This window comes from Setaria italica, chromosome VI (genome assembly GCF_000263155.2).
Source record: "Setaria italica strain Yugu1 chromosome VI, Setaria_italica_v2.0, whole genome shotgun sequence".
Lineage (NCBI taxonomy): Eukaryota > Viridiplantae > Streptophyta > Magnoliopsida > Poales > Poaceae > Setaria > Setaria italica.
The window spans coordinates 15,938,248-15,952,986 of record NC_028455.1 but is presented as its reverse complement, the minus strand read 5'-3'; the positions used below and the strand labels follow the sequence as shown (position 1 = coordinate 15,952,986).

General features: G+C 45.6%; 1 protein-coding gene and 1 pseudogene across 1 annotated transcript; one reads left to right on the top strand and one right to left on the bottom strand.

The window, feature by feature from the left end:
- Positions 1-6: 6 nt before the first annotated feature.
- Positions 7-4,388, top strand: LOC101757608 (dapper homolog 3). The gene is made up of 2 exons (XM_004973121.2): positions 7-711; positions 3,888-4,388. The coding sequence occupies exons 1-2, from the start codon at positions 19-21 to the stop codon at positions 3,996-3,998; spliced, it is 804 nt and encodes a 267-aa protein (XP_004973178.1). The 5' UTR covers positions 7-18; the 3' UTR covers positions 3,999-4,388.
- A 2,836-nt stretch (positions 4,389-7,224) lies between these two features.
- Positions 7,225-14,739, bottom strand: part of LOC101757220 — an 8,008-nt pseudogene continuing 493 nt past the window's right edge.

Below are 14,739 nucleotides of genomic sequence, written 5' to 3'. Positions count from 1 at the left end.
TTCCGGGCGGGGGTTCACATGGCGGCGTCGGCGGTGGTGTTGGAAGGGGAGGAGGATCCGGTGGTGGTCCGCGCCGTGCAGATTCTCGTCAGCCTCCGGTCTAGGAAGCTGCGGGAGCGGCCGGCGTGGCTCCCGGTGCCACCGGGTGAGGCCTCCTCCTCCTCGCCCGGGACGGCGGCGCCGGAGGAGGAGACGGAGAGGTGGGCCAGACGGCGGCCGCGGAGCGGCGGGAGGCGAGGCTCGTCGATTCCCTGGAGGAAGGCGCTTCGGTTGCTGGACCTTGCCGCCGCCGCCCCCGCGGGATCCGGCGGGGACGAAAGGGACGTGGGGTCGGCGCGGCGGCCGGTGGGGGCGGCGCTCCACTACAGCGCCCCGGTCGGATCCGGCTCGGCGTCGACGAGCTCCGCCGACAGCGCGGCGCGGGCGCAGACGCGGCCGCGCCACGCGGACGAGAAGGCGGCGGCGCGGGCGCACGCAGCCGCGCCGGCCAAGGAGCCCATGAATGCGCCGAGCCCCGACACCCCACTGGACTACGGCGCCGGCGGATCCGGCGCGTCGTCGAGCGCGGACGACGCGGCGCGGCCGCAAGCGAAGCGGAAGGGCCCCGGCGCCCGCGGATATGGCAGCAGCCGCGACGACGAGGACGAGGGGTGCAGCTCGCCGGCGAAGCGGGCGCGGGTGGCGGCCGGCGAGGAGAAGCCAATTCCGGCGGTAAGTCAAGTCCTCCCCTTTCCCATTTTTTCCGGCCTCTCGCTTTCTCTTTCCTCCATGGGCCGGACGTTATCTCTTGGGTCTCTAGATTCCGAAGTCTGTTTCTTGGCTGCCAATCTTCTTCTTGATTGGTGTTCTACGTGCGGTTGCAATTTAATTTCTTCTTTCTGCTATGTTGATTGAACTTTCGATTCCGTTTTGGTCGCTCAAATCTTAAAAAACAAGAAACATCCCCCTCAAAAAGTTGATTTTTTTTTTGTTTGTTGATGAATCTGCTTGGTGTGGCCGTAGCACGCGTGATGCCGTGTGTTCTTCGCGTTCTCCGGTCATGGGATTACAGCAGCCGGCACCCGTAGACCCCGGAAATTTCCTTCCGACTGATCTCTTGGTGCCTTGCTCGTTCCCGTAAATTTCTCGTTAATTACTTCTTCCTCAACGAAGCCAACCCCGGTTTCCTCTCCATCTTTGCTGACCTGATCTGCAAATTCGTGGGGGCGGTTGCTGGGTGTGCTTGCGGCGTGCAAGGAAAAGAATCAGAGGAACAGGCTGTCTAGTTGTAGAAAAATGAAAAAGAAAAGAAATAGAGGGAGGGCGCCTGTCCGTCTGCTTTCGGTTAGTTGGTGGTTTCGTGATGGGTTAGGATTTGTTTTTCCTTTTTTGTCGCCGTCGCCGCCTCGCCGGGCAGGCGCCAGATTCGTTGCACCGCGCGGTGCGGCGGCCGGGGGAAGAGGAGGGTTGTATTGTTGGCGCTTACCGGGGTTCCATCCACCGGGCTCTCCTGTCCTTCTCCTACTCCACTTCCACCCAAATTCAGCAATTTTTTCCTTCTAGAATTTCTGTAAAAGGATGCGCTTTACTAGTGAGTCAAGTTAGGTTTAAACCATTTTAGTACAAGCCGTATTCGGCAGTGATTCAGAAACTGCTAGGAGTAGTAATGAATAGGGCGTACCCCATACTACGTGTCAAAATGATTTTTTTTCCTTTTGGCCAATCAATAAATAATTGGCAGTCGCAAACGCGCAATCATGGGCGGCAGCGGCACGGCGTGTCCGCGCGCCGCGCTTGCCGCACCCGAGACCCCGCAGCTTCGTCGCCATCCCGATTCCCGCCCGTGGGTGGGGCCAGCCACCAAGCGTCGTCAGCCGCCTGGATGCCTGCCCTTTTCTCTGCTAGCAGCTCTCCATCGACGCATGGATTTGTCTCCCTTTTCCTTTCCTCTTGTTGGTTTTTTACTCGTGCCGACAGGAGTCCGGGGTCGAGACGGCCGCCGGTGAATTCCCTCGCTTCGCCTGCCTTATTTTGACTTGCCTTGCAAGATAGGCTAGCCTGGCTGGCTGGGGGGCGCTCCCTTAGCCCTTGTTTACTTCACAAGTTGGGAGGTGTCAAATTGGCATTTTGTCATAAATGCGACACTGTAGCGTTTCGTTTGTATTTGTGAATTATTGTCCAAATATTGACTAATTAGGCTTAAAAGATTCGTCTCGCAAAGTACAACAAAACTGTACAATTAGTTTTGATTTCGTCTACATTTAGTACTCCATGCATGTATGTACCGCAAGTTTGATGTGATGGGGAATCTTTTTTTTCATAGTGTCAAAGTTGGGAATTTGGAGGGAAGTAAACAAGGGGTTACTTCGATCTTCGCTGCTGCCGCGGTTGGCGTAGGCCCGCGGTATTTGCTGCGGGCCCGCCTATCATGGGGTTTACGGGGGTTTACGTTTCCGGGGTCTGTAAATTCTCACGTGCGCGGGTCCTCCTGATGTTTGAGCTGAGGGGGTGTTTGGAACACCATACTAAACTTTAGTACCTGTCACATCGGATGTTGGATACTAATTAGGAGTATTAAATATAGTCTAATTATAAAATTAATTGTACAGATGAAGTCTAATTCGTTTAAATATAGTCTAATTACAAAACTAATTGTACAGATGAAGTCTAATTCGCGAGACGAATCTATTAATCCTAATTAGTCCATGATTTGACAATGTGGTGCTACAGTAACCATTTGCTAATGATGAATTAATTAGCCTTAATAGATTCGTCTCGTGAATTAGACTCCATCTATGCAATTAGTTTTGTATTTAGCTCATGTTTAGTCTTTCTAATTAGCATCCGAATATCCGATGTAATCCTGCTAAATTTTAGCACCTCGTATCAAGCACCATCTCAAGCAAGTACGGGGAGACGGAGAAGAGGCAGTATACTCGTTGTAGTAATTTTTTTTGAAAAGAAACGGGTCTTTTGTTTTTGCCGAAAAGGAAAATAGTACTATTTTTGGTTTTTTTGTCAATTGTCATATGGCGATGTGAAGTGGACTCTGGCTTTGCGTGTTAGCTTGGGACTCTGGGCCCGTGGGGCCCACTCGCGAGCAAAGCGCGGGAAGTGGCCGTCGGCGGCGTGGCGGGCGGCCCGGCCATTTGTGTGTCCGTGCCCATCCGTCACAGGTCCGCAAGCGCGGGCGGGCCCGCGAATGGTAGGGGCGCGTGGCCCACGTGCAAGGCCGCGACCGCTAGCAGCGGCGTAAATCGTACCAGTCACCAGGTCACCACTATCACTCGGCACCGTTCTAATATTTTTTCTCTCTTTATTAATTTAATTTAATTTATTTTTTCGAGAGCTTTCCGTTTGGTGAGAGCAGGTGTTACTTACGTGGATACACGCTAATAATTATCGTTGAGCTGCGCCATTTTTGGTTTGAGTGGTTTGGAGATTCATCTAGCCATTCTCTTTTATTTTTTCCTTTTTTGTCTTTTTTGCATTTCTTGGTGGTGACACTGTGACGGTGATGGCTGCACATGATGTGGCCTGATCGTGTTATCCTATTTTATTGAATAATATGTTCCCCTTGGAACAGCTTTCCCGTTGCTCATCTTGCTTTTCGAATCACTCAGCGTTGTACGATGGAATCACGTGCTGTCATCGTCACCATGATCCCGCTGCTAACCAACCCTGTCAGCTGGGTCACTGGTGATGGGCCCCGCTCCATCCCCTGTTGTAAAACAGTTCAGTTTTCGTTTTTCTAAAAAAAATGTTTGTGATTCAAGTAGCATGACAAACTTTTGTACTACCTAGATTAGAATAATGTCAATATATTCATCTGCTCGTGATGATTTTTCAGTCAGTTGATACATGTTTCGTGTTGCTAACGGAAATCCACTTTGCTTGGTTTCGTGCAGGAACCCATCATGCAGAGCGAAACACTTGCATCCAGCGGCAAGGTCTTTGCCATCGACCTCAACCTTCCGCCGCCGTCGGACGACGACGACAGCTTTCCGGACGCCTACTGATCAGGGCTGGGAGAAATTTGCTGACGAAGAGTTTGCACTCGGGGAAATAAACCCAACCTTACTCTGGTTGTACATAAAGGGCAGGCCAGTCGGAGGAGAGCTGCTACGGGGGAGCAGCCTTCATAGATTATTACGAGGTGCAAAGCTGATGAGGAGTATTTAGCGGTGGTTTCATTGGGTTATTCAGGTTAATTCTAGTCAGCTTTGTTGGCTGCTCGGTGCTGGCGTGTTGCGAGCAGTAGGCTCGCTCATTGCCCTGTTTAATTATGCACTTCTTTTTTGTGAATCTGAATTAAATTCACTAAGTGTGGATTCAAACTGATACGGTGCAGGAACAATAATACATACATTATATTAGTTTATAGAGTATTTCTTATCTCGCGGTTGATAGCTTGACATGTTGTCTGTTTTGTCTTAGCTGCTTCTCCTGTTATTTTAGCTCTTGGGGCATTCTTTCAGAGCCACCGGTTCTCTTTTCGCCTTTGAATCTGACTTGGTGCAAATTGGATGCTTGTGGTAAAATGTGCAGGACCCTCGTAGCAATGGTATCGGCTAAGCAATGGGCTGGAAAGTTCACTGATCCTAGCAAGCTGTGCTGTGTGAATTGTTGTTTTTTGCTGTGGACTCATTGTAGGAGCAGTTGGGTGGATCTTATTTATTGATAGATTAGTTCCTTTAAATCGAAACAAACTTTAGGCCTTGCCTAGTTGTCCAACTTTGGAGATGTTGTTTAGTTGTTCAACTTTGAAGATGCAAAATTACTGTTGTAGTACTGTAGTACACTGTAGCGTTTCGTTTGTATTTGACTAATTAGGTTCAAAAGATTCGTCTCGCAAAGTATAATAAAACTGTGCAATTAGTTTTTAATTTCGTCTATATTTAGTACTCCATACATGTACCGCAAGTTTGATGTGATGGAGAATCTTGTTTTTGCATAATGTTAAAGTTGGGAGTTTGGGGAAAGTCAGTGGCTTGCTGCCCACTCGTTTGTACGAAGAAAACGGCACTTGACGGTTTGTTGTTTCCAAGATAGCACGGTGATGCTTTTGGATTCTTGGCAAACTCTCACAGCCAGGCTGACCCCAGCCGTGCTACAGAGCGCCCCATCTACGGCTTTTGCAAGTGGTGGTTTGGTACCCATGCTCACCTACACTCGGCTGCAGCCTGCAGCTCAAGCATCTCCAGACTCCAGCCAAGAAACAACCGTGTATCCTCATCTTTAGCCACAAAAAGAACTGCACAACAATTGCCACCCGTACGCTGCCTGCAGCCCTGCTGGCTTGCTGTTGCAGCCGCAGCGCAGCTGCAGTCAGCTGTTCCGATCAGGATGCTGCTGTGGCTTGACGCCGAGCCGGCGGCTCAGTCTGGCTTGCTAACCTAAACGTGCTAGAGCCAGCTCGGCTTAGCTTGTGAACAAAATGAATAAAAAGATTGATTCGAGTTGGCTCGTTAACAGCTTCAGCCAGCTTTTTAGGCTCACAAAGTCACAAAGCTAGATGTAAATTTGCTATTACCATCTCAACATATATAAAACATAAACATAATAATTATAAAGTCCTAAATTCTAAAATCTATCATGCAATGCATGGGCAGCTCAGCTGGATCAGCTGCTCGGCTCCCTATTTTGGGCCTTTAGCCTTCTAACTCAGTTGGCTCGCGAGCTGGCTCGAGCCAACTCGTTAACAAAACGAGCAAAGGCTAGTTAAGCCGATCCCAGCTAAGCTGAACTATAAACGAGCCAAACTAGCTCACGAGTTTCTAGCTCGACCAATGTAAGGAAAGTGGTAGAATAAGGACATGAGCGGAGGCTAAAAAAAAAGATGAGCCAGGGCGGCCCCAACTCTACTTGGAAGTGGTGGTTGTGGGAGCAGGAGACAAATCAGCTCGACTTCAACAACTCGGTTTCCTACGTTGAGCCTTTAGTCTTCTAATTTAGTTGGCTCGTGAGCTGGCTCGAACCAGCTCGTTAACAAAACGAGCAAAGGCTAGTTAAGCCAATCCAAGCTGATCCGAACTGCAAACGAGCCAAACTAGCTCGCGAGTTCCTAGCTCGGTAGCATCCAACTCTACTTGTGGAAGTGGTGGTTGTGAGAGCAGGCAAAGGTGTGGCGGGCGATGGGAGCGAGCGGCATGGTGGAACCGGTCGTCAGCCAACACACGAGGAGTATGTAATCGTGACAACAAAAAAGAGAGCGACCTGCATGCACTGCACATCATCTTTCCCAGCCCTTTTCACTGCCTTTCCTTTCCCCTGGTTTGCTTTTCCTGCATGCATAAGAAAAGACAGATCTGCATACCACTGTCTCAGACCTCTTTCATGTGTTCTAAAAAAACAAAAACAAAACAAAAACAAAAGAGCTATTTCATGCGTTCTAGAAAACGGAGCTCATTTTAATTCATAACCCAAGTGAGCACCAGACCCTATGCCGAGCAATACTAAACGTCCTAGCGAAACCAATAGTAATGTTTATAAACATGTCACGCACAAAAAACCTTTGAGCATTCCAAGAGTTCTCGCTTCTGCATCCAAAGAAATCAGAGTGGCCTGCATGGCTGCATTGCATTGGGCATATAAAGAAGGGCACTGCGCCACCGCGCAACTCCACTGCTCAAGAACAAAACAGCTGCATAACCTCGAATGCTCAAAAACAATACAAAATAGCTGCCTAACCTCCAAGGCTCAAGAACAAAACAAACTACGCGCACAAAGACAGGTTCACGAAAGGGTTCATTGAGTTGTTTATTGTTGCCCACAAGAAATTTTGGGGGAGAAAACGGTGGCTGTTAATCCTCAAAACTTAACCTAACCAGTCAAGGAAAGAGAACAAGATCAACCTGATTGCTGTCGCAAGTTGGCACATACTACAAAGGAGCCATTCCATAAACATAGTTTGAAAATGACATAATAACATAAAGTCCTAGCTTAGAGCAAATTCAGGTCTGTCACCACAATGGAGCCACTGTAACACCCTGCAGGGAAACAGTACCCATTAATGCAAACATCACGATCATCAAATGGAACAGAAAAGGGAGCATTGTTTTCATGTAGTGTAAAGCATAGTTCCGGAGGAAAATCTGCTTACTTCAGATCAAGAAACAGTTTGGAAGATCAGCATTCCAATATTTACATGGTGTCCAGTGGCCACAGAGCTTGTTACCTACAAAGACAAATTCTAGATGAGAATACTAGCATGCAAAACAATATCGAGACATTGAGAGAAGGGATTCACCTTCTATACAGTGCCTTGATATCCTGGTGCACTGCTTTAGTATCCAATAATAATTCATCCCCAGAGTCATCAATGTCAACTTGACTGAGCTTGAAGTCTTCTGTTGTACAGTGTTCACTCCATTCAAACCACAGCTTCGGTGTGACTTCTTTCTTGAAAGCGGTCTCATGATGCTTCTCCTCAGCAGAATCAGCAGCTACAAGCCTGTATATAAACACTTTCTTCTGCTGCCCGGGCCTGAATGCACGCCCGATCACTTGACGGGTGACAGATGGGTTCAGATGAACATCTAAAATGATGACTCTCGATGCGCCGACAAGGGAGATGCCCTCGCCACATGCCCTGATAGAACCAAATAGCACTTCTGCATCAGCAGAGTTGTTAAATTGATCTACTATCAACTCTCTGTCTTCTTGACTAGTATCACCAGAGATCCTGAAAATCTCTTTCCCCACATGCCAGCCCTTAACCTTAACCAGCAGCCTTTCCAAAAATTTCATTGGAATTATATATTGGCTAAAAGCAAGTAATTTCTCTCCTGCAGAATTAGCAAGTGACAGGATATTCATGAAAAACCTTGCCTTCACCCCATCTCTTACATTGATGGAATCAACCATAATATCAATCGACTTATCTGTCAAGGTGTTAGCCCTATCCTCAGCATTAACTTCTGAAATTTCCGAAAGACAAGGATGAACATACAATGAAGTATCTACGGCACTTCTTTTGAACTTGTCGTATGCTCCCATCTTCTTTTGAGTGATCTCTTTCTGCATGGGAGTGAGTTTCAAGAACACGCTGAAGTCTACCAAGCCAGGTAGTTCATCTAAGATATCACCCTTATAGTAGTGAAGCACATCCTTTGTAAGTTGTCTAAGACCTCTAATGACATGAGCTTTTCTCTTGAAGTTTTCATCATTCAACAAGGTTTCTTCAACTGACTCAGTAAATGCACTTTCAGCAATTCCTTTTGAACTTCTACCTGACATTACTACTTGACTCATTATTCGTCTAACAATAGGACGGGATGATTCCATCTTGAGAAACTTTGGGCGAACAAGATTCAAGATGTTAAACACTTCCTCAACGTGACAATCATTTGTTAAGGTGGATATTTTCTCTGTATGTGCAAAGGAGCTGTAGCTTCAAAAACTTCAACTTCGCCTTGATTTTCAACATGCATAGATGAGACCCTCATCCATTATCAAAAGGTTGGGGACCTTAAGCAGCCTGTCCCTACATGCAGCTGCTGCTTTGCTGCCCCCATCATCAGAGATGATTGTGGAGAACTGCTTGTATCCAAGAAACAGTATACTCATCTTGTCTTCCCATGATTTGAGGACTTCCAACTGGTCTACTCTTTTTTCAGCCTTAACAGAGTAGAAATCATACAATGGTATATCCTGCACTTGCCACTGATGAATTTCTTTCTTCCATGTGCCTAATATCCCTTTGGGCAGCACAACAAGGGGCCTTGCAGATGGATACCTTGCTAGGAAGCTCTGAATGAAACTTATAAGCATAAATGTTTTCCCCGAACCCGGGGCATGAGCAAGAATGCAACCTCCAGGCTTGTCTCCAACCAAATTCTTAACCAAAAAGTTGAATCCTTCCAACTGATGCGGTCTCATTTGCCTAGCATGCCTAGGATGAATAGCAATATCTGAAACTATGAAATCTTCAGACAGTTTAACAATACCATAGTCTTTCTCATCAGCATCCTTTGAATGTCCTCCATAGCAATTTGTTCTTCTCCTTGAAGCCTGAAATGGAGAAAACATTAAGGTCACTTGGTTTCTCCAATACTATTCTATTCTGTGCAGATTTACACATTTGAATCTCATGATTATAATATAAAGTTGACATTAGTTTATAAAATTGCTACATTTTTTGTTACCCAGTCCATACCTAGCGTGTTGTATCACAACATGCATGCACATCTTGATATTAAAGCCAGAACACTGACAAAGTGACAGTCACTAAATCATACACATACAACCATTACCAAATCAATAGGCAGACCAAAATATCCCCAATTGCTAGAGTAGATAGTAATAATCAACTCAAAGAGATAATAACAAAACACATCGCCTCAAGCTAGCAAGTTATTCAGGGGAGAAACAAAAAAATCTCAGGCTTTCAGCAAAATGCCATAAGTTCCAAGGTTAATCTGCAAGTAAAGCTTTCTTTTTTAATAAACATGAAACAAAAATTACTGATCTATGACTATTTTAGCTATATTACAATGATTTTATATTGTTTGATACTAGTTGGCACTGTCAGCAAGAAAAGGTTGATATTCTCAAGGAAATGACAATATGACATTTGTTTATATTTCACAACCTGTTCCAGATAAGCTAACAGCATAAGTGTTCAAAAAATTAAAAACTGTAAGAAGCATGTAGCGGGACTGATGTCAAAGAGTATGGAACTAGTACATATCAAGTGAAATGAGCACATAAGCTTACAGCACAGGTGTTCAAAACTTGAAACTGTAAAGTATGTGAAGGTGAAGCAGAACTAATGTAAAGAATTAACTACCAGGCCTTTTGCTAAACAAGAACACCCCATCTCGGAGCCTGTCCTTAGAATTTTCACATAATGAAAACTACATGCATCCATAAAGAAACTATACTGCTAAATGAACTAGAGCTACAAAAGCCTCCTATATCTTAAACAAATTACAAACCTTTTTCCACTGATAATCAATTATTGATTCAGCTCTTCTCACAATCATACCACAGACACGGCATACATGGCCCAAATCTTCATGAATCCAAATGTCATGAATGCAGTCGACATCCTCCATCTTTCCATTATCCTCTTCTTTCTCATTTGCTGCCTCATCAACTGCGTCAAGCTGGACCAATAATAGTAGCCAAATCAAGAATCACAGATAATACAAACTGGTTATGAACAATTGAACTGAACAGCAAGTATGCAAACTTATCATGATAGAAAAAGACAAAGGAATGCATTTTGAACACTTCAGCTAATGAAGCTCTGTGCATTATTTAACATTTAACTCCCACATAATGAGATCCTCCCTTTTACTGGAAAGTTATCATGTCACAGTACAAGTCATCATTGTAATCTAGGTGTAGTTGTTGTTATGGCTGTGCGTAAAAGTTAACACAGTACCAAAAATAATAAAGTTATTGTGATCTTGGCATGTCTATTGGAGCATTTCATGCTTCATAGGCACAGATTTTTTCCATCTCTATCAAATTCTGTAGGCATCTTTTGCTTTCTAGCAGTGTTCATATTGTTGACCTGACCTTACATTGTGAAAGAGTATATTTCTTGCAATCAACTAGGCAAAATATACTACCATGAAGATGTTTCGCAGAAAGCAGCGTTCAATACTAAAAATAGATGATACAACATGTATTCACCAGCAGAACAAGCAGTCATCTGGAAAAAAAAATAAAGATTTTCAAATAGTGCTGCACTATGAACTAAATTCTGTGGTTGACACTCTTACCTTTGTGCTTTCAACAGCCAACGCAAAATCTTTCCAATATTCCTCAAGACCATCACTTTCATTTTTTGGTTTCTCCTCTTCCTCTATAGGCAGGTCAGGTTCTGATGAAATATCGGTTTGTCTTAAACCCGATGATAAATCAGCACCTACTGGATCTGTGTCAGATTTTCTTTTTCTTTGTCTAGGGGCAGTGCTAGCATCTTCCCTGACATGCAAGCTGGGGTCTGACCTCCTTCGCTTTTTCTCCATAGGAACTGAAAGGAACACTTGTGTTTCTGCTCTCTTCTCCACTATGTTAGCAGCCTAGAACGAAAAACAAGAGTTAAGAGTTGGAATACAAAGTCATCCAACTTGGTAGGCTTTGTATAATATGCACAGTAATACAGATTTTTTGAACATTCATTTTACTGGAATTGAAAGGTACATACCACGAGATCTTGCATACACTGCTCCTCAGGCCTTTTCTGCAACACAACTCTCTCAAACTGAATAGATGGTTGCCAGCTGGTTTGCAAAGGAAATTGATTCACTAAAGCTGCACTTTGACCATATGGAACAATCAGCGTATTTTTGTCTACTTCAGCATGCATGGTTTCAGATGCTTGCCTCATCCCATTGGATGCCACCCATTTCATGACATTACTAGCCAATTCAGATGTTGTCAGTTCTTTGTTTGTCTTAGGTGCCAACTTATTGGATCCTGAATTGTTTCTGTCCTCATCATCTGAATCAAGAACTATGATGTCAAGCTTTCCTTTTTGTTCTGTTGGCTCCATAGAATGATTCTTCAATTTGCCACCTGCCATTTTGCCAGCTATGACAGAATTTCAGAGGGACGTTCCATACTAGAAAGGAAGTTGATCAATTGGACCTTGCGCTGACGAATGTTTTCCCATTCCTTGTTAGAACTGCCAAATCCCAAACTGGGGACCTTAGGAAGTGCATGACCACTGGAATAGGTTGCAACTCTAGGTGTAAATAAGCTGTTGCGCTCAGCAGATTTCTTGTGCCTGCTGTAACAAATGCCTACAAAAGACAGAAGGGTAGTTACATATCACGGTCACGGGAGAGAAAGGCCAAGTAAATTTATTGGCAATGTAAGGAGTGATTGTGCTGATCATGTGTATTTCTATGAAAAACATCAACAGTGCATTTCGCAGAGAGAAGCATAGGCATTATAATAAGTTGCAAATACAACACACCTTTTGTTTGCAAAGTTCTAGCAGTATAAATGCATCCAACAACACAAATATATAAGGAAAAACTTGATTTTACTAGTTAACATAATGTTAACCTCACGAAGATGACAATAGTAAGAAAATAGCATGCATAGGAAAAAAAAAGAACTAGAAAAGAAAATGTATAATCTAATCAGAGAACGCTCTCGTTTTTGCCTTACGTGGAGATCCCCCAAGCGTGGGGCCCATAAACCGCGTTAGATGCCCGACGCCTCCTCCAGCCTTATCTTCTCTCGCTGCCACTCGTCTTCCCTGCATGCCTTCCTCTGTTCTTGCATCTCTCTCCCTCAAATCCATGGCAGCGCTCGACGTCGATTCGAGTGGTCGACGACGAGATTAGCGGCGGCCGCGGTGGAGGGCGGTGGAGGAGGCCGCGTCTCGCCGCCGGAGCCGAGGGCGAGGCGATGGAGGTGGGGGCGAGTGCATCACCTTGAAATCGATTGGTCACCGGTGAAATCCGGCAACCCGAAGCGAGATCCGGCCATGGTGAGGTTAGTGGTTAGGGTTTGGAGGCTGGGGATTGCCAGGTTCAGGTTTCTAGGTTTGGGGGAGGGGGTTTCCATGGCCGGCAGGCTTAAAGGGATGCCCGGTGGCGGCGGCAAGTCCGGCGGTGGTTGTGGGTTGTGGGCGGCGAGGCCGGCGGCGATGGCGCTGCCGGTGGATGGTGGGGACCCCTGGTGGGTGGTGCTGGCGGCGGGAGCGAGCGACGTAAGCGGTTAGGAAGGGCGGGGTGGCGCGGCGGGGGCAGGAGGTGGTCGGAGCGGCGTGGCAGCGCCGGCCGCGGGCGGCAGTGGAATTCAGCGGCGGGAGGACTGTGCAGGCTTCTGCTGCAGACGCAAGGAAGAAGAAGGTGATAAGAAGGAAGACAACATCGACCCAACGTCATGTTCGATGAATCTGGATGGGGTCACGCGATATGCTTAAATCAAGAGGGCTCTCCCTCTAGTTGCATCCAAAAGAAAAAAGCTTCACTTAGAGAACAACCAGCCTAGTCAACCTGCTTATGTAGCAAGAAGAGTAATCATAACCAAAGAATGAACAGGTAACATTTCACGTATACGTTATTTATATTTACTTAGTCTGCATAATAACTTGGGAATGGTGAAAACAGAAGCTAACCAAGCAGGCAATCTGTGAACGACGTGGTTGCCTTACTGGTTGTGCACTGTTGTTAGCTTCATTTCAGTGCCCCACATGAAGTACAAGGCAACCGTTTTTTCTCTACAGTTTGGGGGTAAAGATCAACGCCATCTATAGCTATCTAAATATTGAGCAGAGTACAACGGGAGCATAAATCAAAACCGTTGTCATCTCTGCTTCACCAGTTTCCTGTCAATCAGATATCAGTCCTTAGACACAATAGAGAACTGTTTCAGCAAACATAACAGAGGCAGGTATCCTCAAAGCAAAACAGAAAAAACATCAGCGAGTAACTTGCTAAGCACAAAGGTGACTAGACAAACAATTCTCTCTGAAAGGGCACGCCCTCAATCGAAACGTCATTTTCCTTCGATAACGTATCAAGCCTTTCACCTTTTACCAAATCAGCGCAGGAACAATTTATAATACTAATCGAGGAAAACACATACAGAGCGCTGATAAATGCCTAAATAATACTTTCCATTCATTGAACCCAGATATGTCATGACCTTCAGCGTTTCACCTTTTGCCAAATCAGCACATGAACAATTTATAATAGTAATCCAGTAAAACGCATACAGAGAGCTGAAAGTGCCTAAATAAGACTTTCCATTCACCGAACCCAGAGAAATTCCAGCCTACAAAGGCAAGCCGTGCGACGGTGATCCCATAGGAAAAAAGTCCGCCACAACAGAAGCGCGGATCCCAGCAGAGAAAACCACACCGGCGGCGATCACTGACAGAGCATCAAAACTCAAACCACATGGAGACCATGCGAAGAAAATAAACCGAAGCATTTGCGAATGGCTGGGCACAAACATACATAATCGGCCCCCCAAACCGGAAGGAATTTCTTCCCCCACAACCGAACCCCAATAAAACCCTAAATCCCCACCCCGACGGATGAAGCCTCGCCGAACAGCGCAAAATGCAGCATCAACATTTCCCTCCAAGCCAACTAAGATCTCGCGTTCCCCCACGCACAGACGAAAAAGATGAACCGAAAAAAATAAAAAAAAACATTTCCCCAACATGTAGGAGTCGAAGCCGCACGGGAATCCGCATCCGCCACATCATCAGAAGCGAGCAGGACGGAAAGAGCGGGGGGGGGGGGGGGGGGGGGGGGGGGGGCTTCGAGAAACTCCACCTGGGGGGGGGGGCCATCCGGTCGTTGGGGTCTGACCATCCGTAAGGGTAAAATCATGTTAAGGTAACAAGGTTCTGGAGGGGTGTTTTTAATGGGTGAGCCATAATTGTCATGTTTCATGGTGAAATGTAAAATACTCTAGAACTAGATATTTTACCTTGGTACAAATATAAGAAAGTAGATAAGGATGAGGAGAGTTCTACAGTTAGGATACTTGTATCGAAGAGTGGGGAAATTGCCACATGGAAATATCACAATAATCATGAGTACCTATAAATAGAGGTGCTCCCCTCCCTCCTAGCCGATTTCTCAAGAGGGAGTATGCCCTTTAATAACTAGTGAACTAGCAAACCAATGAACGTATACATGTATAAGCTAGCATGTTATTACTATATATATGCTGTTCTGTGTTGCGCATATGTGTCCATATATGATAGACTTAGTCTGCACCATGACTGTGAATTATAAAACCCATGACAGCCGGCTTAAGATTGATCGAATA